The sequence below is a fragment of the Panthera pardus genome, unplaced genomic scaffold (genome assembly GCF_024362965.1).
Source record: "Panthera pardus isolate Hobbes unplaced genomic scaffold, ASM2436296v1 HiC_scaffold_27, whole genome shotgun sequence".
Lineage (NCBI taxonomy): Eukaryota > Metazoa > Chordata > Mammalia > Carnivora > Felidae > Panthera > Panthera pardus.
This window is the reverse complement of record NW_026526843.1, coordinates 720,478-736,762: the sequence shown is the minus strand read 5'-3', so window position 1 is coordinate 736,762 and position 16,285 is coordinate 720,478. Positions and strand designations below refer to the sequence as shown.

Genomic DNA, 16,285 nt, shown 5'->3' with positions numbered 1-16,285 from the left:
GAAAGGCTTGGCACGATATCTACAGCGTGCTAAACAGAAAAAATATGCAGCCGAGAATCCTTTATCCAGCAAGTCTGTCATTTAGAATAGAAGGAGAGATAAAGGTCTTCCCAAACAAACAAAAACTGAAGGAATTTGTCACCACGAAACCAGCCCTACAAGAGATCCTAAGGGGGATCCTGTGAGACAAAGTACCAGAGACATCACTACAAGCATAAAACATACAGACATCACAATGACTCTAAACCCATATCTTTCTATAATAACACTGAATGTAAATGGACTAAATGCGCCAACCAAAAGACATAGGGTATCAGAATGGATAAAAAAACAAGACCCATCTATTTGCTGTCTACAAGAGACTCATTTTAGATCTGAGGACACCTTTAGATTGAGAGTGAGGGGATGGAGAACTATTTATCATGCTCCTGGAAGCCAGAAGAAAGCTGGAGTAGCCATACTTATATCAGACAAACTAGACTTTAAATTAAAGGCTGTAACAAGAGATGAAGAAGGGCATTATATAATAATCACAGGGTCTATCCACCAGGAAGAGCTAACTATTATAAATGTCTATGCGCCAAATACCCGAGCCCCCAGATATATAAAACAATTACTCATAAACATAAGCAACCTTATTGATAAGAATGTGGTCATTGCAGGGGACTTTAACACCCCACTTACAGAAATGGATAGATCATCTAGACACACAGTCAATAAAGAAACAAGGGCCCTGAATGATACATTGGATCAGATGGACTTGACAGATATATTTAGAACTCTGCATCCCAAAGCAACAGAATATACTTTCTTCTCGAGTGCACATGGAACATTCTCCAAGATAGATCATATACTGGGTCACAAAACAGCCCTTCATAAGTTTACAAGAATTGAAATTATACCATGCATACTTTCAGACCACAATGCTATGAAGCTTGAAATCAACCACAGGAAAAAGTCTGGAAAACCTCCAAAAGCATGGAGGTTAAAGAACACCCTACTAACGAATGAGTGGGTCAACCAGGCAATTAGAGAAGAAATTAAAACATATATGGAAACAAACGAAAATGAAAATACAACAATCCAAACGCTTTGGGATGCAGCGAAGGCAGTCCTGAGAGGAAAATACATTGCAATCCAGGCCTATCTCAAGAAACAAGAAAAATCCCAAATACAAAATCTAACAGCACACCTAAAGGAAATAGAAGCAGAACAGCAAAGGCAGCCTAAACCCAGCAGAAGAAGAGAAATAATAAAGATCAGAGCAGAAATAAACAATATAGAATCTAAAAAAACTGTAGAGCAGATCAACGAAACCAAGAGTTGGTTTTTTGAAAACATAAACAAAATTGACAAACCTCTAGCCAGGCTTCTCAAAAAGAAAAGGGAGATGACCCAAATAGATAAAATCATGAATGAAAATGGAATGATTACAACCAATCCCTCAGAGATACAAACAATTATCAGGGAATACTATGAAAAATTATATGCCAGCAAATTGGACAACCTGGAAGAAATGGACAAATTTCTAAACACCCACACTCTTCCAAAACTCAATCAGGAGGAAATAGAAAGCTTGAACAGACCCATAACCAGCGAAGAAATTGAATCGGTTATCAAAAATCTCCCAACAAATAAGAGTCCAGGACCAGATGGCTTCCCAGGGGAGTTCTACCAGACATTTAAAGCAGAGATAATACCTATCCTTCTCAAGCTATTCCAAGAAATAGAAAGGGAAGGAAAACTTCCAGACTCATTCTATGAAGCCAGTATTACTTTGATTCCTAAACCAGACAGAGACCCAGTAAAAAAAGAGAACTACAGGCCAATATCCCTGATGAATATGGATGCAAAAATTCTTAATAAGATACTAGCAAATCGAATTCAACAGCATATAAAAAGAATTATTCACCATGATCAAGTGGGATTCATTCCTGGGATGCAGGGCTGGTTCAACATTCGCAAATCGATGAATGTGATACATCACATTAACAAAAAAAAAAAGAGAAGAACCATATGATCCTGTCAATCGATGCAGAAAAGGCCTTTGACAAAATCCAGCACCCTTTCTTAATAAAAACCCTTGAGAAAGTCGGGATAGAAGGAACATACTTAAAGATCATAAAGGCCATTTATGAAAAGCCCACAGCTAACATCATCCTCAACGGGGAAAAACTGAGAGCTTTTTCCCTGAGATCAGGAACACGACAGGGATGCCCACTGTCACTGCTGTTGTTTAACATAGTGCTGGAAGGACCTGAATGTGAGACAGGAAACCATCAAAACCTTAGAGGAGAAAGCAGGAAAAGACCTCTCTGACCTCAGCCGTAGCAATCTCTTACTCAGCACATCCCCAAAGGCAAGGGAATTAAAAGCAAAAGTGAATTACTGGGACCTTATGAAGATAAAAAGCTTCTGCACAGCAAAGGAAACAACCAACAAAACTAAAAGGCAACCAACGGAATGGGAAAAGATATTTGCAAATGACACATCGGACAAAGGGCTAGTATCCAAAATCTATAAAGAGCTCATCAAACTCCACACCCGAAAAACAAATAACCCAGTGAAGAAATGGGCAGAATACATGAATAGACACCTCTCTAAAGAAGACATCCGGATGGCCAACAGGCACATGAAAAGATGTTCAACGTCGCTCCTTATCAGGGAAATACAAATCAAAACCACACTCAGATACCACCTCACGCCAGTCAGAGTGGCCAAAATGAAGAAATCAGGAGACTATAGATGCTGGAGAGGATGTGGAGAAACAGGAACCCTCTTGCACTGTTGGTGGGAATGCAAATTGGTGCAGCCGCTCTGGAAAGCAGTGTGGAGGTTCCTCAGAAAATTAAAAATAGACCTACCCTATGACCCAGCAATAGCACTGCTAGGAATTTATCCAAGGGATACAGGAGTACTGATGCATAGGGGCACCTGTACCCCAATGTTTATAGCGGCACTCTCAACAATAGCCAAATTATGGAAAGAGCCTAAATGTCCATCAACTGATGAATGGATAAAGAAATTGTGGTTTATATACACAATGGAATACTACGTGGCAATGAGAAAAAATGAAATATGGCCTTTTGTAGCAACATGGATGGAACTGGAGAGTGTGATGCTAAGTGAAATAAGCCATACAGAGAAAGACAGATACCATATGGTTTCACTCTTATGTGGATCCTGAGAAACATAACAGAAACCCATGGGGGAGGGGAAGGGAAAAAAAAAAAAAAAAGAGGTTAGAGTGGGAGAGAGCCAAAGCATTAGAGACTGTTAAAAACTGAGAACAAACTGAGGGTTGATGGGGGGTGGGAGGGAGGGCAGGGTGGGTGATGGGTATTGAGGAGGGCACCTTTTGGGATGAGCACTGGGTGTTGTATGGAAACCAATTTGACAGTAAATTTCATATATTAAAAAATAAAAAATAAAAAAAATAAAAAAAAAATAAAATAAAAAAAACAAAACAAAAAAAAAAATAGAAAGATAAATCAGGTTCATGGATTGGGAGACTCAAAACTGTTAGTTTGTTAGTTATCGCCAAAATGATCTATAGATTCAAAGCAATCCCAATCATAACCCTAACAGGCTTTTTCCTAGAAATTGACAGGCTGATTTAAAAATCTGTATGGAAATATAAAGAATCTAGAACGAGGCTTGGCAAACTATGGTCTGTGGGCCAAATCCAGACCACTGACCACTTTTGTAAATAATATTTATTAGAACAGTCACACTCATTCATTTATATGTTGTTTATGGCTGCTGTTGTACATCCACAACAGTATTGAGTAGTTGCAATAAAGACCATATATGTCACAAGCCTAAAATATTTACTATCTAGCCCTTTACAAAAAAAATCTGTAGACCCCCGATCTAGAATATCCACAATAATGTTAAAAAAGAACAAAGTTAACAAACATATTATCTGACTTCAAGAATTACTGTAAACTTAAAATGAAGTACTGGGACCTCATCAAAATAAAAAGCTTCTGCACAGTGAAGGAAACAATCAGCAAAACTAAAAGGCAACCAACGGAATGGGAGAAGATATTTGCAAATGACATATCAGGCAAAGGGTTAGTTTCCAAAATCTATAAAGAACTTATCAAACTCAACACCCAAAAACCAAATAATACAGTGAAGAAATGGGCAAAAGATATGAATAGACACTTCTCCAAAGAAGACATCCAGATGGCCAACCGACATGTGAAAAACTGCTCAACATCACTCATCATCAGGGAAATACAAATCAAAACTACAATGAGATACTACCTCACACCTGTCAGAATGGCTGACATTAACAACTCAGGCAAGAACAGATGTTGGCGAGGATGGGGAGAAAGAGGATCTCTTTTGCACTGCTGGTGGGAATGCAAACTGGTGCAGCCACTCTGGAAAACAGTATGGAGGTTCCTCAAAAAAATTAAAAATAGAACTACCTTATGACACAGCAATTGCATTACTAGATATTTATCCAAGGGATCCAGGTATGCTGTTTTGAAGGGGCACATGCACTCTGATGTTTATAGCAGCACTATCAACAATAGCCAAAGTATGGAAGGAGCCCAAATGTTCAATGATGGATGAATGGATAAGGAAGATGTGGTATGTGTATGTATATATATATATATATATATATATATATATATATATACACACACAATGGAGTATTATTCGACAATCAAAAAGAATAAAATCTTGCCATTTGCAACTATGTGGATGGAACTAGAGGGTAGTATGCTAAGCTAAATGAGACAGAGAAAGACAAATATATAACTTCACTCATATGAGGACTTTAAGATATAAAACAGATGAACATAAGGGAAGGGAAGCAAAAATAATACAAAAACAGGGAAGGGGACAAAACATAAGAGACTCTTAAATATGGAAAAAAACCAGAGGGTTACTGGAAAGGTTCTGGGAGGGGGGATGGGCTAAATGGGTAAGGGGCATTAAGGGATCTACTCCTGAAATCATTGTTGCACTATATGCTAGCTAACTTGGATGTAAATTTAAAAAAAAAATAAAGAAAAATATTAGTATAAACTTGCACTCTCTGAGACAGTGTGGAACTGTCATAAGGATCCACCAGTACATAATGGAATCAAATAGAGGTCCCAGAGACAAACCCCCATTTACATGGCCATTTGATTTTTGACAGAGTTGCAAAGGCAATTCAATGAGGCTACAACACCTGGATACCTATATGTAAAAACTATGAACTTCTACCTATACCTCACCACATAGAAAAAATTAATTTGAGATAGATCACAGATTTAAATGTAAAAATAAAACTATAGTACTTGTAGAAAGCATAGGAGAATGTCATCATGTCATAGGGGTAGTTAAAGATTTCTTATGCAGGTCATAGAAACAATGACTGTTAAAGAAAAAAATAATCAATTATATTTTATTAAAATTAAAATTCTCTCCCCATTAAAAGACACTGTTAAAAAATAAATAGGTAAGTTACAGCATAGAAAATAATATTCCTAAAACATATATTCAGTAAGAAATAGTGACCAGCATATATAAAGAACTCCTACAGCTCAATAATGAAAAGACAACTCAATGAAAAAATGGGCAAAAGATTTAACCAGATATTTCAGAAGATATATAAATGGCCAATAAGCACATGGAAAGATGCTCAACATCATCAGTCATCAAAAAAATGCAAATTAAATCCCAAAGAGATAACCACCATAATGGCTAAAACTAATGGGACTGACAACAGCAAGTAGTGGCAAGGATGTGGAGCAGCTACAATCCTCATACACTGCTGATGACAATATAAAATCAAACGACTACTTTAGTAAAAGTTCTGGCAGTTACTTATGAAACTAAACACTCACCTACTCTATGACGCAGTATTCCACTTGTAGCTATTGACCTGAGTGGAATGAAGACACATATCTACAAAAATACTTTTCTATGAATGCTCATGGCAGTTTTATTCATAATAACCCCAAATTAGAAACAGCCCAGGTGTTTGTTAATAAAAGCATTTATTCTATGGTATGAATTTCTAGAACAGGCCAAACTAATCAATGGTGGCAAAAATCAAAACCATGATCTCCTCTGGGGTGGCTGTGCAGGGTTGGACTAGGAAAGAGTATAAGGGACTTTCTGCAGTGACAGGAACATTCTATATCTTGATAGGTGTTTGGTTTACATAGGTATATGCATTTGTCCAAATTCAGCAAGTGTATATTTGATATTTTAAAACATAATTTTATGTAAGTTTTATTTCAAAATTAAAAATTTGCAAACAAATATTGAACTTTACTTAAAGATATAAATGCTGAAGCATTTAGGGGGACATGTAGTCATATCTGCTATGTACTTTGAGATGCATCAAAAATGAGATTAATAGATAGACAGGCAGGCAGATAGGCAGATAGATAAGAAAACAAGCATATAGCAATACCTTCCTGGTAGAATCTAGGTGGTGGGTCTATGGGTTTTACTGTAAATGCTTACAACTTTTCTATATGTTTAAAAATGTTTCTCGTCAAGTGTTGGAAAAAATACTGATTACCTGCTCACTGTTCTAAGCAACGGGGATACAAGAGATGACTAAGAGAGAGTTTTCTAGAGGAGGTTATCCGATGGCAGTGAATTAGTATTTATGCAGTTCCTATTAAAATCCAGGGGCAAAGGCAGGAGAAACAGTTTATGTTTATATTTACAACTGGGTGTGGAGGAGCAGACTGAAATGAGTTGAGATGATGGGTTCAATTTTGAATATGATGTGCTTTATGATGCTATAAGATACCTAAGTGGCACCATCTAGTAGACTGTTGGATATACAGGTCAGGGGATTTGCATAAATGTGGGCTACAGACAAGTGTGGTCATGATGCCTTTGGGTACTCTAGCTGTTTGGTCACTGAGCACAATTTAATCACTTTTTTGATTTTAATAATGTTTTCATTTTAAAATCTAGTATTCTTTACCTGTTGGCCTATTTATTATTCCATGGGAAGTATAATAACAGAAATTGTTAATAAAGAGACTTAAAATAGCAAGATTAAAATGTGGTCAGTATAAGGATTTTAGGGAATTTCATTACATTTGAAGGCTAATAATGGGTAAGTACATTACAGTGGGGGATAGTTCTTTGGTGCTCACCTGATCAAATACAGCTCTTTATTCCATGGGTAGGTATTTAAGACTGGCCCAACCCCAATCATGTGGTTGTGACATTCGCCAACATTTTCAATATATTCATGCCTCAGTGGCACTTTGGTGAGGAGCTCAAATTCCTCAGGTGCCTTTTGAAGTACCTGATCTGCTGCATAGAATCCATCTACCAGCAGTGTCCTGCCACCTGTTCCTTCATGCTTAAGACAGTGAAACACTTGAATGCTGAAAAGGAAAAAAATTAAAGTCTTCTGTTCAGTGGAGAAAAGAGAACATATCAAAATTTTAGAAAATTATATATGAAATAATTACTGAATCTACTTGTGTCATTTTCATTTCCTAACTATCTTTCCATATAGCCAGTTGTACTTCTTTGTGCTTTGAAATACTAATACTATTACAGGTTTCTTCTAAACATATTCAATATGAATTAAAGCCTATATGTGACAGACCCTGGAAATACAGACATGAATAAGATATAGTCTCTGTTTTAAAGAAGCCCGAAAATAAAAAAAATATATATCAAAAATAAACATTAAAAATTATAAAAACTCAAAAATAAACATTGAAAGAATTTTTTAAAAATCTCAAAAATAAACATTAAAAAAATTTAAAAAATAAAAAATAAAGAAGCCTGTAGTTTAGTAGAAAAAGATGAAGCATAGAAATATCAATAAGATTATGATAGGAACTATAATACAGTTATATACAAGATATAGATGGGACACAAAGAAAGGACATTTTTTACAAGGTATATTCAAGGAAGAGAGCAAGAAGTGTATATCAGCATAGAACAGAGAATCACAAAAGGCTTTTAAACTGGGAAGCTCTATGGTCACATTACCATTTTTAAGACTTGATTAGGATGACAGTATGGGAGATGGACTTGTGGGAAGCAAGATGACGAAAAATGTACAGAACAACTTGATGACTGAAATAGACAAAAATACTGAGGGCTTGAGCTTAAAGAAAGGTGTAGAAAAAACACACCAAAGAGATACTATAGTAGTAGATTTGATGACTAATTAAATGTGGTGGACAAAGAACAAGCAAAAATCTAAAATGACTTCAGGTTTTTCACTTGAGTAACTTGTCATATGCAAAGATGGAGAATTGTAGTTGGATTATAATGAGGGAGTGTGAGGGGTTGAAGTTCAGTTTAGGGGCCATGTTGAAATAGTTGAGTCATTTGTGGCTGAAAATGTTAACAGGGAAAGGAAAGGTGACTTAATGGGCTAGAAAGCTCAACTAGAATTCCCAAATTAACGAGGGGAAGATAAAATTAATAAAAATTTAGTAAAATAATAAACATAAAAGTAAATAACAAAGTAAAATAAGTAATAAATATGAATGCAGATAGAAGGAATAAAATCGGGTCAGGAGAAGAAGATGGCGGCGTAGGAGGACGCTGGGCTCACCGTGCGTCCTGCCGATCACTTAGATTCCACCTACACCTGCCTAAAGAACCCAGAAAACCGCCAGAGGATTAGCAGAAGGGAGTCTCCGGAGCCAAGCGCAGCGAGAGGCCCACGGAAGAGGGTAGGAAGGGCGGCGAGGCGGTGCGCGCTCCACGGACTGGCGGGAGGGAGCCGGGGCGGAGGGGCGGCTCGCCGGCCAAGCGGAGCCCCCGAGTCTGGCTGGCAAAAGCGGAGGGGCCGGACGGACTGTGTTCCCACAGCAAGCGCGACTTAGCGTCTGGGAGGTCAGAAGTTAACAGCTCTGCTCGGAAAGCGGGAAGGCTGGAGGACAGAGGGAGGGAGAGCTGCTGAGCCCCCGGACGGCAGAGCTCAGCTTGGCGGGGAACAAAGGCGCTCGCCAGCACCATCTCCCCCGCCCATCCCCCAGCCAAAATCCCAAAGGGAACCAGTTCCTGCCAGGGAACTTGCTCGCTCCGCGCAAACACCCAACTCTGTGCTTCTGCGGAGCCAAACCTCCGGCAGCGGATCTGACTCCCTCGCTGCCACAGGGCCCCTCCTGAAGTGGATCACCTAAGGAGAAGCGAGCTAAGCCTGCCCCTCCTGCCCCCGTGCACCTTGCCTACCCACCCCAGCTAAGACGCCAGATCCCCAGCAACACAAGCCTGGCAGTGTGCAAGTAGCCCAGACGGGACACGCCACCCCACAGTGAATCCCGCCCCTAGGAGAGGGGAAAAGAAGGCACACACCAGTCTGACTGTGGCCCCAGCAGTGGGCTGGGGGCAGACATCGGGTCGGACTGCGGCCCCGCCCACTAACTCCAGTTATACACCACAGCACAGGGGAAGTGCCCTGCAGGTCCTCACCACGCCAGGGACTCTCCAAAATGACCAAACGGAAGAATTCCCCTCAGAAGAATCTCCAGGAAATAACAACAGCTAATGAACTGATCAAAAAGGATTTAAATAATATAACAGAAAGTGAATTTAGAATAATAGTCATAAAATTAATCGCTGGGCTTGAAAACAGTATACAGGACAGCAGAGAATCTCTTGCCACAAAGATCGAGGGACTAAGGAACAGTCACGAGGAGTTGAAAAACGCTTTAAACGAAATGCAAAACAAAATGGAATCCACGATGGCTCGGCTTGAAGAGGCAGAGGAGAGAATAGGTGAACTAGAAGATAAAGTTATGGAGAAAGAGGAAGCTGAAAGAAAGAGAGATAAAAAAATCCAGGAGTATGAGGGGAAAATTAGAGAACTAAGTGATACACTAAAAAAAAATAATATACGCATAATTGGTATCCCAGAGGAGGAAGAGAGAGGGAAAGGTGCTGAAGGGGTACTTGAAGAAATAATAGCTGAGAACTTCCCTGAACTGGGGAAGGAAAAAGGCATTGAAATCCAAGAGGCACAGAGAACTCCCTTCAGACGTAACTTGAATCGATCTTCTGCACGACATATCATAGTGAAACTGGCAAAATACAAGGATAAAGAGAAAATTCTGAAAGCAGCAAGGGGTAAACGTGCCCTCACATATAAAGGGAGACCTATAAGACTCGTGACTGATCTCTCTTTTGAAACCTGGCAGGCCAGAAAGGATTGGCACGATATCTTCAGTGTGCTAAACAGAAAAAACATGCAGCCGAGAATCCTTTATCCAGCAAGTCTGTCATTTAGAATAGAAGGAGAGATAAAGGTCTTCCCAAACAAACAAAAACTGAAGGAATTTGTCACCACTAAACCAGCCCTACAAGAGATCCTAAGGGGGACCCTGTGAGACAAAGTACCAGAGACATCACTACAAGCATAAATCATACAGACATCACAATGACTCTAAACCCGTATCTTTCTATAACACTGAATGTAAATGGACTAAATGCGCCAACCAAAAGACATAGGGTATCAGAATGGATAAAAAAACAAGACCCATCTATTTGCTGTCTACAAGAGACTCATTTTAGACCTGAGGACACCTTTAGATTGAGAGTGAGGGGATGGAGAACTATTTATCATGCTAATGGAAGCCAAAAGAAAGCTGGAGTAGCCATACTTATATCAGACAAACTAGACTTTAAACTAAAGGCTGTAACAAGAGATGAAGAAGGGCATTATATAATAATTACAGGGTCTATCCATCAGGAAGAGCTAACAATTATAAATGTCTATGCACCGAATACCGGAGCCCCCAAATATATAAAACAATTACTCATAAACATAAGCAACCTTACTGATAAGAATGTGGCAATTGCACGGGACTTTAATACCCCACTTACAGAAATGGATAAATCATCTAGACACACAGTCAATAAAGAAACAAGGGCCCTGGGGCGCCTGGGTGGCTCAGTCGGTTAAGCGGCTGACTTTGGCACAGGTCATGATCTCGCGGTCTGTGGGTTCGAGCCCCGCGTCAGGCTCTGTGCTGACAGCTCAGAGCCTGAAGCCTGTTTCAGATTCTGTGTCTCCCTCTCTCTGACCCTCCCCCGTTCATGCTCTGTCTCTCTCTGTCTCAAAAATAAATAAATGTTAAAAAAAAAAAAAAAAGAAACAAGGGCCCTGAATGACACATTGGATCAGATGGACTTGACAGATATATTTAGAACTCTGCATCCCAAAGCAACAGAATATACTTTCTTCTCGAGTGCACATGGAACATTCTCCAAGATAGATCATATACTGGGTCACAAAACAGCCCTTCATAAGTTTACAAGAATTGAAATTATACCATGCATACTTTCAGACCACAATGCTATGAAGCTTGAAATCAACCACAGGAAAAAGTCTGGAAAACCTCCAAAAGCATGGAGGTTAAAGAACACCCTACTAAAGAATGAGTGGGTCAAACAGGCAATTAGAGAAGAAATTTAAAAATATATGGAAACAAACGAAAATGAAAATACAACAATCAAACGCTTTGGGATGCAGCGAAGGCAGTCCTGAGAGGAAAATACATCGCAATCCAGGCCTATCTCAAGAAACAAGAAAAATCCCAAATACAAAATCTAACAGCACACCTAAAGGAAATAGAAGCAGAACAGCAAAGGCAGCCTAAACCCAGCAGAAGAAGAGAAATCATAAAGATCAGAGCAGAAATAAACAATATAGAATCTAAAAAAACTGTAGAGCAGATCAACGAAACCAAGAGTTGGTTTTTTGAAAAAATAAACAAAATTGACAAACCTCTAGCCAGGCTTCTCAAAAAGAAAAGGGAGATGACCCAAATAGATAAAATCATGAATGAAAATGGAATGATTACAACCAATCCCTCAGAGATACAAACAATTATCAGGGAATACTATGAACAATTATATGCCAACAAACTGGACAACCTGGAAGAAATGGACAAATTCCTAAACACCCACACTCTTCCCAAACTCAATCAGGAGGAAATAGAAAGCTTGAACAGACCCATAACCAGCGAAGAAATTGAATCGGTTGTCAAAAATCTCCCAACAAATAAGAGTCCAAGACCAAATGGCTTCCCAGGGGAGTTCTACCAGACGTTTAAAGCAGAGATAATACCTATCCTTCTCAAGCTATTCCAAGAAATAGAAAGGGAAGGAAAACTTCCAGACTCATTCTATGAAGCCAGTATTACTTTGATTCCTAAACCAGACAGAGACCCAGTAAAACAAGAGAACTACAGGCCAATATCCCTGATGAATATGGATGCAAAAATTCTCAATAAGATACTAGCAAATCGAATTCAACGGCATATAAAAAGAACTATTCACCATGATCAAGTGGGATTCATTCCTGGGATGCAGGGCTGGTTCAACATTCCAAATCAACGTGATACATCACATTAATAAAAGAAAAGAGAAGAACCATATGATCCTGTCAATCGATGCAGAAAAGGCCTTTGACAAAATCCAGCACCCTTTCTTAATAAAAACCCTTGAGAAAATCGGGATAGAAGGAACATACTTAAACATCATAAAAGCCATTTATGAAAATCCCACAGCTAACATCATCCTCTATGGGGAAAAACTGAGAGCTTTTTCCCTGAGATCAGGAACATGACAGGGATGCCCACTCTCACCGCTGTTGTTTAACATAGTGTTGGAAGTTCTAGCATCAGCAATCAGACAACAAAAGGAAATCAAAGGCATCCAAATTGGCAAAGATGAAGTCAAGCTTTCGCTTTTTGCAGATGACATGATATTATACATGGAAAATCCGATAGACTCCACCAAAAGTCTGCTAGAACTGATACATGAATTCAGCAAAGTTGCAGGATACAAAATCAATGTACGAAATCAGTTGCATTCTTATACACTAACAATGAAGCAACAGAAAGACAAATAAAGAAACTGATCCCATTCACAATTGCACCAAGAAGCATAAAATACCTAGGAATAAATCTAACCAAAGATGTAAAAGATCTGTATGCTGAAAACTATTGAAAGCTTATGAAGGTAATTGAAGAAGATATAAAGAAATGGAAAGACATTCCCTGCTCATGGATTGGAAGAATAAATATTGTCAAAATGTCAATACTACCCAAAGCTATCTACACATTCAATGCAATCCCCATCAAAATTGCACCAGCATTCTTCTCAAAACTAGAACAAGCAATTCTAAAATTCATATGGAACCACAAAAGGCCCCGAATAGCCAAAGTAATTTTGAAGAAGACCAAAGCAGGAGGCATCACAATCCCAGACTTTACCCTCTACTACAAAGCTGTAATCATCAAGACAGCATGGTATTGGCACAAAAACAGACACATAGACCAATGGAATAGAATAGAAACCCCAGAACTAGACCCACAAACGTATGGCCAACTCATCTTTGACAAAGCAGGAAAGAACATCCAATGGAAAAAAGACAGTCTCTTTAACAAATGGTGCTGGGAGAACTGGACAGCAACATGCAGAAGGTTGAAACTAGACCACTTTCTCACACCATTCACAAAAATAAACTCAAAATGGATAAAGGACCTGAATGTGAGACAGGAAGCCATCAAAACCCTAGAGGAGAAAGCAGGAAAAGACCTCTCTGACCTCAGCCGTAGCAATCTCTTACTCGACACATCCCCAAAGGCAAGGGAATTAAAAGCAAAAATGAATTACTGGGACCTTATGAAGATAAAAAGCTTCTGCACAGCAAAGGAAACAACCAACAAAACTAAAAGGCAACCAACGGAATGGGAAAAGATATTTGCAAATGACATATCGGACAAAGGGCTAGTATCCAAAATCTATAAAGAGCTCATCAAACTCCACACCCGAAAAACAAATAACCCAGTGAAGAAATGGGCAGAAAACATGAATAGACACTTCTCTAAAGAAGACATCCAGATGGCCAACAGGCACATGAAAAGATGTTCAACGTTGCTCCTTATCAGGGAAATACAAATCAAAACTACACTCAGATATCACCTCACTCCAGTCAGAGTGGCCAAAATGAACAAATCAGGAGACTATAGATGCTGGCAAGGATGTGGAGAAATGGGAACCCTCTTGCACTGTTGGTGGGAATGCAAACTGGTGCAGCCACTCTGGAAAGCAGTGTGCAGGTTCCTCAAAAAATTAAAAATAGACCCACCCTAAGATCCAGCAATAGCACTGCTAGGAATTTACCCAAGGGATACAGGAGTACTGATGCATAGGGGCAGTTGTACCCCAATGTTTATAGCAGCACTCTCAACAATAGCCAAATTATGGAAAGAGCCTAAATGTCCATCAACTGATGAATGGATAAAGAAATTGTGGTTTATATACACAATGGAGTACTACATGGCAATGAGAAAGAATGAAATATGGCCCTTTGTAGCAACGTGGATGGAACTGGAGAGTGTGATGCTAAGTGAAATAAGCCATACAGAGAAAGACAGATACCATATGGTTTCACTCTTATGTGGATCCTGAGAAAGGTAACAGAAACCCATGGGGGAGGGGAAGGAAAAAAAAAAAAGAGGTTAGAGTGGGAGAGAGCCAAAGCATAAGAGACTCTTAAAAACTGAGAACAAACTGAGGGTTGATGGGGGGTGGGAGGGAGGGGAGGGTGGGTTATGGGTATTGAGGAGGGCACCTTTTGGGATAAGCACTGGGTATTGTATGGAAACCAATTTGACAATAAATTTCATATATTGAAAAAAAAAGAAGGAATAAAATCAAGGAGAATCTAATATAAACACAATTAAAATGAGAAAGGTCAGGGGTGCCTGGGTGGCTCAGTCGGATAAGGGTCCAACTTCGGCTCAGGTCATGATCTCACGGTTCATGAGTTCAAGCCCTGCGTCAGGCTCTGTGCTGATGGCTCAGAGCCTGGAGCATGCTTCGGATTCTGTGTCTCCTCTCTCTCTGTGCCTTCTCCACTCATTCTCTCTCTCTCTCTCTCTCTCTCTCAAAAATAAATAAATATTAAAAAAAATCAAATGAGAGAGTTCAGTTCTGGTTTTTGAGCTTTCTGTGAAACATCTAGGTCAAGATTGTTTAGTAGCTAGTTGAAGTTATTTAACTCAGAAGAGAGGTGGATTTTGTAGTTGTCGGTAGGTGATAGCCAAAGCCAAGATCATGGAAGAAGTCATTTAGAGAGATCATTTCAAGTAAGAAATTGACCGAGGAAAAAAAGGCAGCACAGGATGCTGAGGAACAGTGGTCAGATATAGGAGGAAAACTAAAAAAAGAAAGGATATTTAAGAAGAGGTAGTGGTTAATGGCATTCGCCAGGGGTCAAGTAAGATGTAGACTGAAAGATACACACTGGGTATGGCAACAAGTTTCTGGTGACTTTGGAGAGAGTAATTTTAATTGGGAGGGGGTTGGATGAACTAGCTATGAATTTGAGGAGTGAATGGGAAATGAAAATAAAAAGATATTGAAGGTAGATGATTCTTTTAATAAGTTTAGATGTGAAGGGGAGGAATAAGGCAGGGCTGTAACTAGAGGGAGACAGAGTCCAAAGAAGATATGAGAAGCTGATAGGAAGGATTCAATAGGTATGAAAAGGGTGAATATGTAGGAGAGAGAAATCTCCAAGGAGGCCGGAAAATATGAGATCCAGAGCAAAGGTAGCTTCAGAAAGGACAAGGCATATAACAATGTTGATGATGATGATGACAATGGTAAAGTGATAATAATCATAGCTAGCATTTCATGACCACTTAATATGTTTCAGGCAGTATGCCAAGTGCTTTAAATACATTATGTAATTTAATCCCTGAGCAATACTAATGAATAGGTTTCATTGTACCTACGAGGAAACTGAGGCACAGAGAAATTATTTGTCCAAAATCACAAAGCTAACATATGTGCCAGCTGGGATACAGATCCAGATCTGTTGATGACATGGCCTGAACTCTCAACCACTCTTACTATACTGCTAATGTACTTGGTCCTTGTCATTGAATAGAAAGGGTTAAATTAAAGGCACAGACAACTAACTGATTATCTTTGGTAGTGAGTTGGTCAAATTTGAGAAAAGCGTTTTTCAGTATTTGAATGTCAACCTCTGTCTAGTTGTTTCTCATCCCATTTCCTCTTTCTTCCTTCTGCACCCCCTTGAATGAGGATGCAGGCTGTTGGGATCTTCATATATTGATAACATTGACAAGGACCCTCTAAAAGCTGCTTTATTCTTCCTCTCCTGAACCAAATATTCTTAAGTTCCAAACTCTTTAAGAAAATCTATGTAGCCACAATCAATTGCATATTATCACCCGCTCATATGCTCTTTATAAATGCATATGTACACTCACTTTAGTAGTATCTTTGTGCCTCA

General features: G+C 39.1%; 1 protein-coding gene across 5 annotated transcripts in view; it reads right to left on the bottom strand.

Moving 5' to 3' along the window:
- The window catches only part of TMLHE (trimethyllysine hydroxylase, epsilon), a 104,702-nt gene that overhangs the window by 34,620 nt on the left and 53,797 nt on the right, over nucleotides 1-16,285 (bottom strand). For 4 of the 5 annotated variants that reach the window (XM_053891263.1, XM_053891262.1, XM_053891265.1 and 1 more), the window contains one exon: nucleotides 7,131-7,367. The exons of the other annotated variant lie outside the window; for it this stretch is intronic. In XM_053891263.1, coding sequence (XP_053747238.1) covers nucleotides 7,131-7,367 — 237 coding nt within the window. The remainder of the gene's footprint in view (nucleotides 1-7,130; nucleotides 7,368-16,285) is intronic. 5 annotated transcript variants of the gene reach the window in all.